A 19,425-nucleotide genomic window follows, 5' to 3' on the forward strand; every position below is an offset into this window, starting at 1 on the left:
AATAAACAGTTGGATTACTGGCTGGGCATTCAATGCAAGTCTCTAGAAGATGGTCCCCCTCAGCTGAGAAGTTCACTCACCTCTAAGCACAAATCATGCATTTCTTTTTGTTGGGGCTTTCAGAGACAATAGGAAAACAGGCATTAGAACACTTTTGTTGAAGACAACATTAGTTATCTTTAGCTGTCTTTATGAAATAGATATGGCAATATCACCCTTTCAAACTTATGGTGAAGGTCTCTCCCAAGAGCTTTGAAATTTGAAATATATTCAAAAAAGCACAGTAGGTATTTTTTAAGAACAGCCATAAGACTGGCCTAAAGCATTCAGAAGATGCAGAGATTTTTGTGGTTTGAAAGTGATCTAGAGACCATCACTTTGCAGAGAGGGAACACTAGAGACTTGAGTTATTAACTATATGAGATCAACTAACTACTCTGCTAAACAACCGAACTTGATACTTTCTCCCCATCTTGATCTTCCATACCCCATTATAGATGGTACTCAAGGAATTCACTTCAAAACAAGAAAGCTAGGTTTAAACAGCAATATAAAAATGGAAATGCCCAGGAAAGTAACAAACTCTAACCTCTGGAGCAGGCAGCACTGGCCTGTTCTGTGAGCACAGGTACACAGGGCTGCATGGGCAAGAGCTGGACGTGGCCCTCTCAGAACTCCAGCAGAAACAGAACAAGGTTCTGAGCATACCTGGTTTAAACACAAACATTTTGTATCCTCTGCTTCAACGTTTTGTAAAAAACACACCAGGAGTTCAAAATACCAAAAAAAAGAAATTCCTATGGCTTGAGTTTCAGAGCTGCAAAAACACCTTGAGTTTTTCTGACTAAGATGCAAAGTTGTTACACCACGACAACACCAGCAGGGACCGTAGGATTCCCCTTCACGCATAGCTTGCTGTTCTATAGCACCCAGAGTCAGCTTCACCTTAAAACTTAAAATAAATGTGACAGAAAAATGGTGAGATATTACAAAGCATGATTAAGACTGGTCTTATATGCTGTTTTAGCCAGTTGAACAATGCATTTAATACTGAACTTTAAGATTTTCTACAAGGCAGTGTCAGCCCACTGGGCTCACAGCAGATTCCAAGGAGATCCTAGTACCTTGTGCACTCCCCCCCACATCCCATCGTGGCCAACAAAAAGACAGTCCTGGTGTTCCATAACCCCAGTAACTGCTGGAACAGCAGCACCACCGACCAAAGCCACATGGGAAACGCTGCAATCTCACTACCCACTGAGAAACTCGTGGCTTCCATCGCTTTCATAAAAACCCCCAGAGCCAGGTGGTGCTTCCCTCCTACACAGAAGGGAATCTGGTTGGTTTACTCACTACAGCCCACGTGCATTGTCCTTTGGAGATGGTCTGAGAGGGGCCCAGTGGGACCCACGCAGCAGAAAGCACCAGTGTTGACTCAGGGCTCTGAGGGAATTCCCCAGGCTCCATCTATCCCAGGAGTCCCATGCACAGACAAGGAGTGCCAGGGCCCTCCTCCTGACTGCACAACCAGAGGCTCTGGAATGAGCAGCCCACGGGGCATTGCGGCCACCCCACACAACCACATCAGCCCCACCTGATGCAGAGAACCCAACAAAACACATCAGGCATGCATTCCTCATTGCTGCCAAAGGATTACTTAGCTCTAGGCTAATAACTGAAAGATGCTGGGTTTTAGAAGCCATTTAAGAATCTTTCTAAATTCCTGCTGAACATTTCAGTGGCTAAGTAAGTGAAAAAATGGTAACATGAATTTAAAAGATACTTTTTTAACTTGAAAGCGCCTATGAAATAAAGCTTTCCTTCATAATGGAATTCTAAAACCTGCTGATAAAGAAAGTAGAAAATAGTTTGCAGGTTTAGGGGCAACCACAAGAAGCAGGAAATGCTGCTAATTAAAGCACCTGATTTCACTTAAGTCCAAAGAGTCTGTTGCAAAAGACTGAAAGCTCTACTATTGAAGTCAACACCACTTAACTTCCTAACCTATGCCACTTAAATCTCTTTAAGATGTTTTTTTGAAGTATTAGTGATGTTGAAGTCTGCAGAACATCTTGTACAAATGTAGTACACCCCAATTTTTTGTACCTGCATTAGTCCAAAAGGGACAAAAGAAAAACCTGTGTGTATGCTACACCAAACAGTTACCAGCAAATTGCATTCAAGGAAAGTCCTGATCTACAGAACCAAGGCAGCCTGTCAACTCACACTAATCACATCTTATTTGGGATTACCCACGGACTGTATTATTCAGAAACTTAAAGAACTACAAAGCAGCCTGATTAGTTGTATTTTTTTTTTATTAGGTTTATTATGACTTAGAGTTTCTATTACTCCAGCTGGGTAAACCACATTTGAAAGTAAGTTTAACTGCAGGACTTCAATTTCAGCCAAAATCATTTTTGCATTACCTTATTGTAATATAGATTTAAATTGAACATTTAAAACTTACTTCATTAATAAGCAAGCCAAGCTCAGTAGCTTCAGTGCAGGATGTACTGTATGTAACTGCCGCACATTCAGGTTAGATTGGATGTACATGGAGAAGAGACCGGGCAACTGCACGACTCAGAGGAGAAAGCAAAAGTAAGCACCATTTTACCAAACTAAACAGTTCTCAAGTCAGTGTTCCTTACTGAAAATCAACTCACTTCTGGCTCCAGGAGCTGGTTTGGATAATAGCCAAAAGCTATTACCAGAACATCAATTTTCTACACTGGCACAAGAAATAGTCTTCAAAGCAACAGGTACTGGACTTTTTTTATTTTTTTTTTTTTTAGAGACAACCTGTTCTCCTGTGTTTATCAGGTGAATACATGCATTTTTGATCATTCTGGCAGAGGTCAAAGAGCAAACAACAGTTGGGGCTAAATGAAAAACAATCAAAAGTCGCCAAATATTTAAGGTATAAGCAAAAAAAAAATTAATGCAACCAGTTTAATATCAAAGTCTGCTTTCTTTCAAAGAAAAATGGCACTAATTAAATAAGAAGCCAGACAAATTTAGTTTTAGATGGTAATAGACTGAATTAATGCTTCAGAGCATTAACAGGATTTATTTAATTGCAAGGAAGGGAAGAAGTAATTTGAACAGGCTCTGTATTTGGGCTAGACCAGCAGCACTGCTACAGTTCCTGTGTGCAGAACTGATACCAGTACGATGTCACCTTTACCACATTAAGAATAAAGTGTGTTAGAAGTTGCAGAGCATAAGCATCTTGCTTGTACAAGCCAGTCAACAAATAAACAGAAGAGCTCAAGAACGGTTCTCACACATGTCCTTTCTGCTCAGGACTCCACCTTTCTTTCAGAACAGAAAAATCCCTCTGGAAAAATCCCTCTGCCAACAAATCCTTCAGTCCAATAAATACTAACATATATTCAGATACCATCTTCAAAATCTTTGCTGAAAATGCAGTCTCCAAATGAAAACTAGCTTTATGCAGTATTAATATCTTACATAAACTAAACCTTATGAATTGTAGTTAATAGCAGTAACTGAAATTAATGTATATTGAGTCTTCAAGTGATGTGCAAGTTCAGCTATGTAACACGGGGGGGTTGGAGCAGTTCTTACCACTTCACTTTGGACAGTTGTGACAGCTGTCCATGAACTACAGAGCCTCTCACTACAGTACTGTGCAACTGCTGACATCTTCAAGGACTCTTCGGTGTAAAGAAATGTGATGGAAGCACCACAAGGCAAGGAGATCATGCTCAAGTAGAGAGCCTTGAGTGACTCACACAGCATTGCTGTCTTGCCTTGACAACAGACATCAATGAGAGGGCACCAGGGTAAAAAGGGCAAACCTACAGTGAAGTCTGTTTCAAACAGCAAAGATAATACAAAAGAGATCTGACTCTACAAGCACGTAAGCAAAAGTCTTGAAGAGCTGTGTATTAACGTGGAGCTCAAGGTGCCTTAACTTTGCTAGAAGCCACAATTTTTAGTATTGGGAATCTAGCATAGCTACATTTAATCCCAGGATCAGCCTACGCTTCCAGTTAAAGCATGCATACCACCTCACTAAATACCCCTTTCCCAACATGCAGGTTTGGAGCTCTTCATTTCTTATTCTTCCTTTGTTATTCCTCTCCAAGGCAGAGATTTAGAGGCCTAAAAGCCAGAGCTCTCCACCAAAGACTTCCTCCCTCTATGTATAAAAATAGTCAGGACACTCTGAGACTGACATCTGTCCTTCCCCATTCAGAAACAGATTTGCAGCAGATCAGTCTTGATCTCTAGATCAGTTTTAGACTATGCTTAAGTTATGGCAGCCAGAGTTCAATCCTATGAATGTAAGCTAAACACAAAAAGAAAGCCATTTATCCTTTTAAATTCATGCTTATGGCATGTTTATCCAGAGTTTTATCATCAACTTCCAGTTTTAAATTATTTTCTTAGCACTTCACAGAACCTGCATGTCACTCCCTCCTCAAGGGGATGGCATCACACAGAATCTTAAGTTAGTCCAAGTTTCCACATGTGACCAGAAGTCTTACTTGTTAGAACACACCCCTTTTCCAACTATTCCCCACATTCCCTCTCCTCCCACCCCTCCCCAGCAATGGGCAATTACTTCACAAGAAATGTAAAATAGGATATGGGTGTACACAAAACCTACCCTTCACTAATACTGAACAGAAAAGCCTATTTTCCAATTACAGGACATTTTTCTCTAAATTTAGGTCAGCACTGGTGCAGTCTGCACTGTGTATGATTACCACAAGGATAATACCAATAAGTACATATATTTTCTCAAACTGATTTAAAAGCCTATGAAGTTAATCGGGGAAAAGTTTAATATTGCTACTTCAGAGCACTAGAACACACAAAGTGAATCCAATAAAGATCCTTGTATTGATTCAATATTAAGTATTAATTGCATGACCATCATAGCACCTCTTTACATTATCACACAATCACCAGAATTAGCAACTGCTTTTAAAACTAAAAAGGGTACAGTCCAATATTTATAACTTGCACACTGTTACTATACAGAAACTAGGTGCATGGTACAGTGCTGCAAAAATGGAAGCCTGCAGTTTTGACAAAGATGCCAAGTCATGTTGTAGACAATTTCAGTCAAACTGGCAATACTGTTTAAGCAAATACTCAAAGCAGGAAATAAAGGACAAAAAAGAGAATTCTATAGCCAAATAAACATCTGAAATTTCCTTTCCCTTTAATAATACAAGTAAGGTCACTTTTAGCCTTGGAACAGATACATGTTCGCCTATGATGATCTTGCTAACTACTACACAATATCTGATGTCCTCTGCTAAGAATATAGTTTAAGAAAGCCGCAGTTACAAGAGGCATCTAATGTAATATCTAAAATTTCCTTTATGGCATTTATTGAATTCTTTGTCTTAAACAGTGAATATGGAAAGATGGCCTCATGTTTCCTTTTCAATAGTACTCTGAGGATCAAGTGGCTTTCAAGCAGCATGGTGGGTTTGAAATTTTTGCAGTTTAGATCATTCTGTTGCGTTTATGAGTTGGTGAGTCTGTAATGACATCGCCACACTGGGCTGAGGTACGCTTTCTAGTTCCACCATTGTCCAAGTGGAGTGCCATTTCTTCTGATATGAAAGTGTTCAAATCAACATCATGGAGTCCATTTCTCCTTCGACTAGCATTGGAGCCACTGCTCACGTGAGTAGGCGAGCCTGGGGTACTCGAGCGAACACTTATACTAGCCATTGCACCACTAAGACCTGGGGAGAGAGAGAAAAAGGGCTTCAGTCAGACAGCACAGAAAGTTCAGTTCCCACGTGCGCCAGAAAGGATCGCACTCAGCCAAATTCTGCTGAGATCTTAAAGGCACTTCATCCTACTATTTGTACCATTCCAGTCCAGAGCACACCTTCTCAGCTTTCAGTCCATGGAATAATCCAGTAATTACCAGAACTGCTTTTTATGACATTAAAAGTGAGTTTATACACCAGGTTGTAACAACACGCTCTGGCAAACATTAACTCCATCAGCATGACATGCTATTCAAAACATGGACATACTCAAGAGCAGACTATTTCAATTTAAAGGCTTCACACTGGACCAAGAGTTACGCAGCCCTGCCAAGGACTTTCCAGTTGAACCGACTCAGTCTTGTTTCAATACCACCACCCTGCTCCCTTTCACTCCCTGAAGGAAACTGCAGTATGGCAGCAGACAGGTGTACACCACAGCTAGTTTATAAATACAAGCTTTATTTCATGGCTAACACTAACAGCCAACACATTAGTATTAGTAAATTCAGAAAGGCACTTAAATAACAAGCAAGAAAAACCACGTGACAATCACCCAAAATTTGTTATTGACAGATCTGATACAAATCACTATCACAGGTACCCTGCAAGAACTTTGGTTTGTGTTCAGTTAATAGTGTTTGATTCAAACTGAAGTTTATTTCTTGTAGAAACAAGGCCATAAAAAGACAACCATGAACTTCATACCAATTTAAACTCTGCCTTCTGTAACATAACAGTTTTACAAAAGTGGGACATTCCAAAACATAAGTTTAGTAAGCCTAACTACTCTTCTCAATTTGCAATTCAGGCTTATTTGGAGATAAACAGGAGCACAGAGATAAGACAAACCTCTTTGCTATCATAACATCTTCAAATCTGTGTAATAGTAGGAAAGTACAAAAATATCTGTTGGCCCTAGGAAACATAATGAACAGAAGATGACACGATATTTTTCTAACAGTAAGAACAAGGAAATGTTAAACTGCCCCAGAAGATTCCACTCTCAGCAACTGTCAAAATCTTAGAGCTCTCTTCTCCAGTCTCAAACGTTCTATAGCTCTGTCCAGCCATCATAAATCTTGTGTGTGCAGCCATTTAATTCACATCTCCATATACTGCCAAGTAAGCAGCCAAAAGTCACTGACTGACAAGTCAAGTCTAACAAAACTCAATCCACCAGCTGCTGGTAGGCCAAATAGGCAACTTCAGAGGCTCTGGGAAGAGAGGACTGCTAGAGCTACAACACCACTCACCAGAAACCTCAGCTAGAAGCTGAAGTCTAAAGCCATCTGCAGCAATGGCAGGTTAACACACAAGTCAGGATGGAGCAGGCCAACCGACTTCATTCTAAGGAACATTACCGAATGAACATTTAAAGCTTTGAATTTGTAACAGCACAGGAAATACTTTTACACAGATCTGGCATTATGTAACAACCAGTAGAAACAGCCACTAATCACTAATGCTTTCTTAGGGCTTTTGCTTACAGCTCTAAGTGGTGTTCAAACAGGGCTCAGAAGCATGGTCTGAACTCTGAGAGGTGCCCTGCAGATTTCATTAATAGCAAAATCATCTTTCACTCACAATGGCAAGAGTTATTTAAACAGCAGAAGCTGTTTTAGTGTAAAGGTAACTCAGAAACAAGGTTTGTGACAGTATTCTCAGGATTAAGGTCAAACTTAAATCCAAAACCATTAGGAAAAGAATTTCCCATGCATCTAGCCAAGAAAGTAAAGCAGCTACTTGATGACAGATGTATGAGATAAAGCCAATTCAGATACCATAACCTGGATAAACTACCAACATGCACAGTTTGAGCAGGTAACAAATCACTTCACAATTCAAAGACATCAGTAGTTTAATTTCAACTGGCATGACATACATTAGAAAAAAGCATTAATTCATCCTGTACATTTAAATTGAAAAAAATCTGACAGCATACAGGTGACATTTTTTCAAATCCAAACTGATTGTAGAGATTTCCCCCCACATTACTATTCCAAGCAAAACTGCTGTGACCACACAAGTTCAGTGTATTACTTACACTTAAGAGTCAACAATTTACATCACTTATCAGTCATTTATTGTTATACAACTCATACCAAATGAGCAACATAGTAATTCAGTTTCATCACAGCATCTTTTTATTATGTCTAATGCTCAAGTAAGGGGAGAAAAGTTATTCTAAATAAACCCCAAAACTTCCCTGTGATGTGAAAAGACATTTTTCAGCACCACTCAAGAACTGTGTTTTTAAGTGGAGCCTTTTCAAGTAACAAGCATGCTTTAAAATAGTAGATACAGTTAAAAGATGCACCTGTAATACACTGCAGCATAATCTAAACCAGACTGCCAAAGTTCACAAGCAATGCCTAAAGCAGTCACTGACTTCCCAGTATTTAGGTAATACTGAATCAGTGTACATTTAGATACACAACCTTCAGGAGAAGTTAACTAGAAGTTAAAATCTTCAATACAACGTGATGTCAAAGACAGGAGAGTAGCTTTGAATTAATTTCTACAGATCAGAATACAAGGATATTGCATCACAGCATGGACTTAGAGCTACAGGTTAATCTTGTAGCTCACACAGGTATTTAGTACTAGTAAGAGTCATGACTGGGTACGCTGACAGACTGAGTGACAACCTGGGATCGGTTCCTGGCAGTTAGCCAGATTACACAGCACTGCCCATTCATCCAGGGGAGCAGAACTGCCAAACAAAACACTCAGATCACAGTTTAGGATTGGCTAATTGAGCTAACATGGAAGAGTCAAAGCAAACTCAAATATCAAGATGCAACTTCATGTAACCAACATCTCTGAGAACAATCTGCAACGCTCAAAGAATCTACTTTTGGTCGACAGGGAAAAGAGTTAAGTTTTTTTCTCAGGAAGCTATGGCAAAGTAGAGGAAATCTCAGAAAAACCATTTACTGTGAATTACTCTGAGTTTAAGCTTTCAGTGGACTCAGAGCTCTTCCCAAAACATTTAAAGCAATAACTGACACTAGGAAGTGGTAAGATGACATGACTGTCAGCAAACACGATTTCCCAACCTCAAATTTCTATATTGTGATTAACATGGCCTAACCACAGGCACACCAGTTTTGTCTATATAACAGGACCGAGATCCAAACAGCTGCTAAAGTGGCTTTACTCTTCCCACAATCTCACAACCACCTCTGAAGTCTCACACTCCTTTCTACCAGGGACATCTCCTTTATCGTTAGAGGCCATTAAGAAAGCACACATGGCTCTTAACCCCTTTTTAAACTGGAAAGGTTTGAAGTGGAGGGCATATCTCAAATACTTTGCAGTACCTAGTACATTCTGATTCCTGTCATATCTTTCAGACATCAACAATATGACATTTCATAAACAATTTTACAGAAAAGTTCTATTCTGAAGGTTTCATAGTACTATTAGAGAGAGCTGTGACCAATACTAGCCAATTTACAACAAAGTACCCTCCAAAACTATCAAGATATTAGAAGTCTTGACTGAAAGTATGTTTCATGGATTACAAAATACTTAAAACTGTCAGCTCAAAATTAGCAAATTTATCACCACTGGCCTAACAAACTGTAAATGCTCTTTCACCTGCACTACAATCACATCCATGTAGGACTTAGTCACATCACCACCATGGCATAATATACTGGGTAGCTACTGTTCAGTATAGTAATAGCATTAACTATTGTTTTCAAGAAGTTTTAATCAGGAAGTATCAAAAGGAACATTCACGCTTAGATAAGTGGGACTAAAGCAGGAATTAGTTAATAACCCCAGATAAATACAAAATGGCATGCAGAGAGATCATTGTCACTCTATGTCATATTCACCCTTTCACAGTACTGGCTCAAATAGCAAGTTTTAGCAGCACATACCAACACACAATTCCATCACAGCTACATATACACACAACCTTTAAATTAAACTATGTCAGACCAATCTGAACTCTGTTCTCCCACCCCCTCTTTTACCAACTTCTGTTTCTCCACTCTGCCAAATGCTCTGTTTTAAACTGCACTTTAGTATTTTGACAAGCAAATATGAAGGGCTAGTGGAAATTCAGCCTCTTAAGCGGCCAGGCCACACACTTCTACATGCAAGTGTTCTGTCTACCCGAAGAGAGACCCAATCACGTGAATGATATACATCAACACTAACGCTGAGGAGAAAAAGAACTAATATTCTCTCACTGTACTGTTGCCCTATTTTTTTCCCCAAATTCACCTGATTTTTGTTTAGGAATGCTCAAGTCAAATGCATTTCAACATTACCTTTCCAAGCTTCTTTCCCCTCCTCAAATCACAGCATTTTCTCACATTATGCTGGGAAGGGTGGTCTGTGAAACATGGAGTACATTCCACAGTAAAGGATGGGCTGTGCACAAGACTTGGTATGCCAGCTACAGCCAGGCACAAAGTGGTCTAGCACATGGCAGCGTTTGGTAATCCTGTACTGTTAGCTCAGATTGATGTAATTCTGTCATTTGAAACTCATCTCTTACAGAACTAGAAATGTCAATACACATCCAGAGAGTAGGTCAAGATTACATCCACACTTTCCCTAGCTGCAATCACATTTCAGGGGCTAACAGAAGTTAAAAACCCAACTCTCTAATTGAGATGTTGGACAACGAAGGTACTTATTATCTTCTACTACCACATCTTGAAACACCAACCATCAGACTGATGTTTCATTGAAGTTTCAGAAAAATGCACTGGCACTTCAGAGTAAAACATCATGTATTACCTTGAGATAACTACCCAGCTTTTCTAAAAGGCTTGAACTTCTTTTCAAATATTCACAGTTCACGCTGCCAGCCATGCTTTATTTGAAAGCTTACCCACTAGCATGCTAACAATGAAAAGCTGGTAATAAGGAAAGAGATTTTGTTTACCAGAGTTTACTCTCTCAAGAGTAAGGTTCCAAAGTCTCATTCTCACTAAGTAACACTAAAGACTTCAGTAACAACTGCAGAACACAGGTGCAATGAAGTTAAAAGGGAGATCACATACACCTTAAACATTCTCATGTTTAATTTTTTGTCATGATAATTTTGCTTTTAGCTACTATAACAAGTACTTCTCTACTGTTCTGCTTTCAAGACAAGTTTTCTTGTAGTAGAAAGACTTGATAATCAGTACTACAATATTAAATTCTGGGTTCAACATCCCTAGCTTTTGTCAAAAAAAAGCTGTCAACCATCTTGCAGAGATATAAGTCAGACATTACAGGGTTGTAGACAGAAGAGGCAAGGCTAAAAATCCAATTTTAACATATTTCTTTTCAGATGAAGCATACACTTTAAAGATTGTACTGATACCTAAAAGATGCTATTCTCTAATGTTTTAGTCTGGGGCATACACCTAGAATTGTGTTTGATGTTCCAGGAAATACTGAATTCTTAGCTATTTTGTTACCACTGCTTCTGTCAAAATTTTCAGACATGTTTATGGTACATTTAGGGGTTACATGATGAAAAAACAGGCATTTTCCATCATCAAAGGGGAAGATCAGCAAGTTATAATGCCACGGTCTTCAGACATGTATTAGTACCTATTTCTGAGAAGTCAATAGACCAATTCTGCTTTCACTGAGCTTTACTTGGTGCCATAGGCTATTCATACCTATCTCTGCCTCACTAGAAGAGGTCTTGCTGTGAGCAGAAAAGTTTTAGCATTATCCCTCAAATCTAATTCAACCCATCCACATGATCAATAAAGAAATATTCCATTCCCACAGGAAGCCAACCAGCACAAAACAGCCTCGCTCCTTTACATGCCAGTTGAAAACTCCCCTCAAAACCTCGGTGCCTGGACTGTTGTTCACCATCATCAGGTTCTCATGTTCCCTCATAATACCTAGAAGTAGCACTTTCAAAGAATGTGCCAAAACTTACAATAAGCACAGGCCTAATGAAGACAATTTACACACACCTGAAGATCCTTGGCAGGCTTCAAAATCAAAACATAGTTTTGAGAAGCCCTACAATAAATAGGAAATGAGTTCATGAGATTGCTTAATCACAACTTCCCTAATGTTAAAGGAAAAAAAAAAAGGGGGAGAAGCTGGAGGAATGCAGACATCATAAAAACAGTTATGAGGCCCAATATAAGCCTAGTCACTAAAGGATTAGCACAAAAGCATTTGTGTCAAGGACCAGATTGAAACTGGTATCAGGAGAACCTAATCCAAAAGGTGACTGACATGTAATCTTGTCAACCAGCTGATGAAGGGGAAAAGTACATTTTGAGCCCCTGCAGTGCCACTACACAGCACAGAATTTCCCCACGACCCCGCAATACATTATGAAATATGGAAAACATTATGCATCATTGTTCAGATCCTCATGCTATAGAGAAGTGACTTCCATAAACCACCTCTATACAAAGCAGATGCTAGGAAATAATACATGGACACAAAAAGAGCCATATTACCAATAAAAATGCCTCTGAGTTTACTCAGAGAGCTGACTGTGCTGAGTTGAGCCTACCTAAGCTTCCTCTCACCTGAGATTGAGCCCTTACAGTTAAATCTAACTCCACAGATTCAACTATATTTTCAGAAAATAATTTTTAAGAGGGTGTTTGTCACAGTGAGAGCCAGCTTCTGCAGTTGTTCTCATTAATTTTATCTACGCTGAGTAAGCAACAGGGGTGCACAGAATTCCCTAACCCGCTCCCAGTATGAGACAGGAAACTGCCAAAACCGACATGACTAGGTGGAAGCATGTTTGGTTTAAATGGCAACAGAGCAGCCAATAACACCAGGCTTAGGCTGTTACCTCGAGTAACACTGTCTGAATTGTGTATCTTGAAAAACCACCACAGCACAGCAGAAGCAAAGACTGCATTTTCAGGAATTCACTCATCTAATTAAGTCATCAATTCTAACCCCACTGAGAATACCCAGACAGTAAAATTTTCATTTAGGTTGCACTTCTAGATAGCTTAACTTTTACTTTTAGAATGGTCTACGGTTTGTACCTCAAGGTATCTGCTACCCTTTTGAATTCTAGAAGGCATGACAGCCAGAGGTGAACAGCCTCATCTCACCTCAAGAGCAATTTAAAGCACATTTGTCTCTCACTTGCTAAATCATAATCCAATACAGAATAAGCTACTGAATATTCAGATCTGAAATTACATACACCACCAACACTGCTGGTGATGGCAAGGAAGGCAATTCAGTATGACACTGGAAGATATGTAAATCTGAAAGTGAACTAGAACAAAGTTCTGAACAGGACTCTATTACAAAAACGTGCACATGAAACACCCTTTCCAGGGTATATTAAGCAGAATGCCAAACTGCATTATCCAGTGCCTAACAAAGGTATTAGAGAGCTAGAGACAGAAGCCTCAGACATCAAATTGCCTCCCTAAGCCCCCAAAAACTTGCTAGTAGTCAAATCTTAATATTTAACTAGTTGCCAGCATAGCATTACCATTTTCCAAGAATTCTGCTTGCTTTAGCATTGGTATGAATGCCAAGCCTCTTCATGCTTCAAAAACACTACCGAGACTTGATACTTAACTGTTGAGTTCACAGCTGTGGAGTATTACAGACCCAAATTTCATTTTTATTCAATACCTTTTCTTCATTCAAAATACTCAGCTATACAAATTTTTAGCAGCCAACACAAGCCTTACACATGCAAAAGCTCCCTTAAAGAATGAAGGGAATACCTTCAGCTGGAACACCAGGTACATTACATATGCCAAACATGCTTTAAGAACCCCCACCCAATTTTAACCAAGTAGTATTGAAAAAGTGACTGTTACCATGCAGAGCTATGGCTTCACGGAAGGGTTGCAAATCAGTCTCTACAGATGAGCTAGTTTCTGTTGAAGTAGCTCGGTTAGGGGATACTACAGTCAGTCTTGGGGGAGCTCTAGAATTTCTTGGAGGAGGGACTTTTCCACAAAGGAAGCTGATCAAGTCTTCTCTTCGAATAGTTCTTCTGCGTTTTTTAACCCAGGCTAACACATCCTTATTCCGACGCTGATAGCCAATCTGAATTCCTAAATCAAAGCTTCGCTGGTGGGCATCCACACTTTCTGCAAGAAGACAGAAAAAAGTTCTTTTAGTGTTACACAGCAATGTGTAGCATGGCACAGCACTGATGTGGCTTCCTGTCAACCACGGGAAAGAAGAAGTATCTACATCTTCTACAGGTCACACCACAAGGCAGCACCAAGGTGGCTGCAGCAGCAAAGATGAGCTCCACTAAACCTAAAGAGAGTATTAGCCAAAATGTTCCATCCTCTTTACAAGCCAGATAGTCAACAGCAACTCCAGCACCACTTAAACAGCATTTACTGTACTTCAGGTCGACACCACAGCACTGTTCATTTACATTAAAACACACTTAGAGCTTGTCAGTCTGAGGAAGATACTTAAATCAATGGACAACAGACACACAAAGTGCATCAATAGAGCCAGGAAGCCCCAAAATAAGAAAGGAGTAACTGCTTCTCTTCATTCTGACAGGTAAGGAATTGCCTGAAAATTCAGATTTCTTTCAAGTTCTTCTATTTTCAGCTGAATTTCAATTGCAGAGACAATTCATAGACCATAGTTTTGAAACTAGTTAGAACACGAGTGTCCTAAATGCCTCTCAATTAGGCAACGTACCATTTACAAAGGGAGGCTAAGAAAGTATCCTTCCCCGTTTAGGATCCCACTGCAATTTTTGATATACAAAAGCTTTAAACACACTGTTTGCAATAAATCCTACTACAAAATGCAATTTCACTCTGTTGATGTAACTAGTCACCTGTGCACATCAGTTACAACTGTGCCTCCAAAAGACTTAAATGCCATGTATTAAGTTGCTTTCAAACTTCGGGAAGTGTATTTCTGGCTACCAGTTTGAGTAACTTTCAAACCACAGTAACAGGTGGGACAAATCCAGTTCACTACATAATTATGCTCATCTTGTTTGTCATATGTTTGCTATCAGAGCTTTGACAACAGCTATTTCAGTTTAATGTAAAATATTATGTTGCTCTTGCTCCTTAAAAGACATCAACATATGCACTCCAATTTTGTTCACTTGAATTCCATGGATTTTTTTCAATGTGGCAAAGCTGATTTAAACAGCATTTTATATTCTTGTTTTATTAATGAAGTCCAAGGCAAAAGCCATTTGCCCAGAACATGAAGCTATTTCTTTAAGAACAGCTACCCCAAGATATTGGTTTACAAACAGTGACATGCACATCTAATGTAGCTTTCTCACACTCCAGAACCCAAAAAGAACCACTACTAAATGCTATTTTTGGACTTATATTCTAAGGCACCACGGCACAGTCCATAAAAGATAGCACTGAAATCTACACTGCCGAAGAGCAGCACTTCAAACCTAACACAACAGACCAAAACCACCTCAAACCGAGCTGAGTTAAATCTTGGTGCTTTTGGAATACAAACTAAACAGGTACACAAAGTACACTTAGCCTGTTACTTTTACCCGCTCTAAGAGTATTTTGCCTGTACTACTTTGTAATCTAAAGGCTACATTTACAAATGCTAACTCCTCTGAAAGCAATGGCAACATGACAGGTTATTCCTTCTGCCATTTTATACTCCACAGCAGCCCAGACACCAATGCATTGGCAGTAAAAGCTGCCCAAACACTCTGGAGCCAACTTGGAAGTGAAAATATTCCTTTAATCACTTCCTGAAATACCAGGAGTGTCCTTCTGAGGCTTGGAGGCTGACTTTACATCAATACCCTGCTTTCTTTGTGTATCAGAATGCTTTACAAAGTGCTAACTGTGAATTAGGTATGAGGTCAAACACGGACTGCTTATGCAGCCCAGAGAAGTTTCAAGCATCATTACCCTGGGAAGATTAGATTTTTATGGTAAAAGCCACAACTACTTTGTTTACAAAGTTAAGCTGGCAAAACCTAAGCAGTAAAACTGCATACATTCTGAAATTACCAAGTCAAAATTAACATTAGAAAATATTCAGGGTTTTTTTAATAAAAAGGTAAACTATAAGCTCAGAAGTCTTATTCTAACATGTACCTAAAACTTCCCACAGTGGCCTCAAGTTCTAAATCCTCCATTACAAGTCATGCCTTCACTTTTTTAGTGCAATCTGGAAGATAATCAAGTGCCTTGAATGCAGTCTCTATCACCAGCACCAGAAATTCAGGACATAAGACCATCAGGGTGGTTTGATATTAAACTTCTAATCTATATTCAGAAGAAATGCTGACATTCAAGACATCATGGCATTCTCATTATGCACCATTCCTCAGGTTGCTCTTGTTAAAAAGATGATGCCTCAAAAACCCAAGTATTTATCAGATCAGAAACCAGCTGACAAGGCAGGAAGCAGTTTGTGATGTTCCCTTCACCACACCAAGTCTTCCTCCAGTGTTTTGACAGAGTCCTCCAAAACAAACAGTACTGAGAATGTGAAAAATAGGAGTTTTTAAGAGCCATGTTCATCACTAGGGAAAGCAAGTTCACAGTAAGAGACTCCAAATTGTCAGATATGACAGCGTTTAGCTGGTTCTACCACATTCTCACCAAATTTCTACTGACTTGCAAGTTAACTGAAAATTGAAAAATAGCATTCCTGAGTAACTCAGGTACTCTAGCACTTTAAGATCTGTTTGAATAAAACATTTGCTTCAGGTGCTGGTTTTTGAAGCATTACATTACACCTGCCTAAAGTCAGCTTCCAACTTAAATTCTAGTTTCCCTGACCACCTACTCTTCAGTTAATCACATCATTGCCAACAAAAACGAGGGCTCATTTTGCCTAGAGCAAAAGTAATCAAACAGAAATAAACAGCCTAAATCTTCATACTAAAGATGCTGTAAGGGAGAGCCATGCCATTTTTAAAGACAGACTGTAATTATTCCAGACTATTTATTAACACTACCACCATTCTCAAATGACTGGCATCCCCAGCCACGTTCTAGTGACCCACTCCCTCAGGCCAGCACCTTCCTGCTCTGAGGTGCTGCCCCTTTACATGACCTGACACACGTACAAAGCACTCAAATGCACTTTCTGCAGGAGGTAAGTCTCTGGCAGCAAGGGTTGTGCACCAACATTTCCTCCCTGCTCAGTCCGAATCTGTCAGAAATCTGATCACCCACCACAAACACATCAAGTTCAACTGCTTAAGGCAAATCCAAAATGACAAAACGGAAGGTATATGAAGGAACATACAGATAGAACTACATATAATGTTGTACAGACCAATTAAAAAAAAAACCTCAAGGAAAAAAAAAAATCAAACTACAAGCCAGAAAAACAAACGTCTGGAACTTTAAAACGCTTCCCTCCCTTGGAATGGAAGGCAGTAACAATAGGAATCACAATGTGCCAATTTCAGCCTTTCCTGATATGTCTCATTTTAGCACAACCTTTTAAACAAACCAAAAACCACTGAATGATCCTTCTGCAGACAAGAATTCCTATGACAACCCAAAGAACTGCAGAGTTCAAAAACATCCATTAAACCAGCACTAAAGCACAGCCACATGCAGAGTACACTCCTATCAAAGTTCTGGCTAACAGTGCCTTCTTACAGCCACATTGGACACAGCCAGAATGACATTCTTGTGCTTAAAATAAACTGGGAAGCTTGCTTAAGAAGCCTCACTACCACAAGAAGATAAAACTTTCTGTCACATAACATCTGTGCAGAATTTTATGAACACTAAACCCAACTGTGCTCCACCACAAAAGCGAAGGCAATATACTGACACCCCAACATCTAATGCACCATGAAATATACACAATGCAGAGAATTTCAGTACTGTTTAATAAACCATTGGAAGCTTCCCTGAATGCACAAGAAACAGACACATATTAAAGACACCCTTTTTCAAGGGGCTCAAAGTAAAATAGCTTTTAAGTTTATGAGTCACTGACATGAGGCAACAGAAAAGATTCAGCTACCGTCAGCTAAAGCGGCCCAGGGAAAACCTGCAGGATTCAGGAACCAGTCTCGGGTTAGATTTTATCAGGGTGAATAAGAGACATTAACAGGCCCTACTTATGAGTAAGCCGAGGCAGGAGGCAGAGCAGGGCCCAGCTCGGCGGGGAGGGCTGCCGGGGCAGCGGGGGGGCAGCCCCTTACCTTTGTAGAGGTTGGTGACCGCAGTGGCGGCGTTCTGGAAGGGGACCCAGAGGGAGAGCCCCGGCTGCTGGCACACCCGGTCTGCAGGGAGGGAAGGACACACGCTGTTTATTTTGGAGTCACCCGCTCCGAACGGCCATGTTAGGTTTCGCCATTTTGTTCCACCTTCCGGAGGCAGCTCCGGATCGGGGCCGAGCGGGCAGCGGCCCGCCCGGGGCAGCGGGCGCGGTGCCCCCAGCGCGGCGGGGAGCGCCCGGCCGCCCCCGCCCCGGCGCACAATGAGCCCGGCCCCGCTCTTCGCCATTTTGTCGGAGTCTCTTCCCGGGGCTGGGCGTCAGTAGCCGCCGGCAGGGCCGGGCTTCCCGGGTCCCCCCCCCCCCCCCGTCCCCCCACTCCTCCCCGGCACTCGGGGCTCGCCCCCGCCGCCCGGACCCTCCCGGCGCGGCCCCGGCGGAGCGCCCCGACACCCTGCGGCCGCGCTACGGCCCGAGAGCTCCGGCGGCCGGAGGAGGGGGTGCGGCCGGGCCGGGCCGGCGCAGGAGCCGCCCCGGGCGCTGTCCGGACCGCGACCGCGGCTCCCCCTCCCTCTCGCCATTTTGTTTTCCCGTCCGTCTCTCAGGGCGGCCGCGGCCCGGCAGCTGCTCCTCCCGCCGCCTCGGCCCCTTTGTACCGCTGCGGGCACGTCCCCACCCCGGCGGCTCCGCGGCTGCTCGGCGCCCCCACCCCCCACTGCCCGGGCCCCGAGTCCACCGCGCTCAGGCTCTACCGGCCTCTCGGCCGTAGCCGCCCCAGCTGTGCCCTCCCCAGGCCCCTGGCCGTGCTCACCCTTGTAGAGCTGCGCCACGGCGGTGGCCGAATTCTGGAAGAGATGCCAGAGCTTCTGCTGCTTGTGCTCAGGCTGCGCCGCCGCCTCGTCCTGCAGCTCCGGCGCCAGCGCCTCCTCCTGCTCGGCCTCGGCCAGGCACTGCCGCTCCCACTTGCTGAACCAGTGCTCGGGCCCGTGCTCCTGGATCTCCGCCTCGCCCTCCTCCTTCTTGTCCTCCATCCTCCGCCCGGCTCCGCGTCCCACCGCCGCGTACACCCGGTCCCGACAGCCGGCCGCGCTCGTTCCGTGCGCCGGGCCGGCCCTACCTCACCCCCATGCCGGGCCCGCCCGTCGCTCCGCCGGCCCCAAACACTCCGACCGCCGGCACCGCCCCGACCGCACTGAGAGCCCGGCCGAGGCGCCTGGGAACGCGCAGCCGGCCCGCCCCGCCCACAGCGTCCGATTGGCCGCCACCGCCCCGGCGCAGCCGGTCCGTGCGGAATTCCCAGCGCTCATTGGTTTGTTCTCGTGTCCGTCAAGCGGGGCACCCCGGGGGCGGGGCTAACGCGGGTTTGGTTACACCGTCACAGCCCCGTGCCGGGGGCGTCGGCCTGGTGCGCGTGCGCAGTGCGCTGCCTCGCGCGGCCCCGGCCCCGGCCCCGCCCCTGGCGTGAGGCGGCCCCGCAATCGCACCCTGCGGCACCCGCCCCGGGCCCCCCCCG

At 42.5% G+C, this 19,425-nt stretch overlaps 1 protein-coding gene across 1 annotated transcript; it reads right to left on the minus strand.

Moving 5' to 3' along the window:
- Window positions 1–2,300: 2,300 nt before the first annotated feature.
- Window positions 2,301–19,111, minus strand: CUNH16orf72 (chromosome unknown C16orf72 homolog). Its single transcript, XM_042036899.1, has 4 exons — window positions 18,724–19,111; window positions 17,899–17,979; window positions 13,568–13,843; window positions 2,301–5,738 (listed from the first exon to the last, which is right to left on the minus strand). Exons 1-4 carry the CDS (start codon window positions 18,941–18,943, stop codon window positions 5,494–5,496), a joined length of 822 nt encoding a protein of 273 aa, XP_041892833.1. The 5' UTR covers window positions 18,944–19,111; the 3' UTR covers window positions 2,301–5,493.
- Window positions 19,112–19,425: the final 314 nt, after the last annotated feature.

The sequence above is a fragment of the Corvus kubaryi genome, unplaced genomic scaffold (genome assembly GCF_017639235.1).
Source record: "Corvus kubaryi isolate FWS band 111438036 unplaced genomic scaffold, C.kubaryi_AGA036_p1.0 37387, whole genome shotgun sequence".
NCBI lineage: Eukaryota > Metazoa > Chordata > Aves > Passeriformes > Corvidae > Corvus > Corvus kubaryi.

Excerpts from the sequence above, each read along its gene's own strand:
- CUNH16orf72 (XM_042036899.1), bottom strand. The coding sequence starts at position 18,943 with ATGGAGGACAAGAAGGAGGAGGGCGAGGCGGAGATCCAGGAGCACGGG. Across the intron at positions 17,980-18,723 it reads CGTGGCGCAGCTCTACAAGG|ACCGGGTGTGCCAGCAGCCG; the intron begins GTGAGCACGGCC and ends CCCTCCCTGCAG. Across the intron at positions 13,844-17,898 it reads GGTCACCAACCTCTACAAAG|AAAGTGTGGATGCCCACCAG; the intron begins GTAAGGGGCTGC and ends GTCTTCTTGCAG.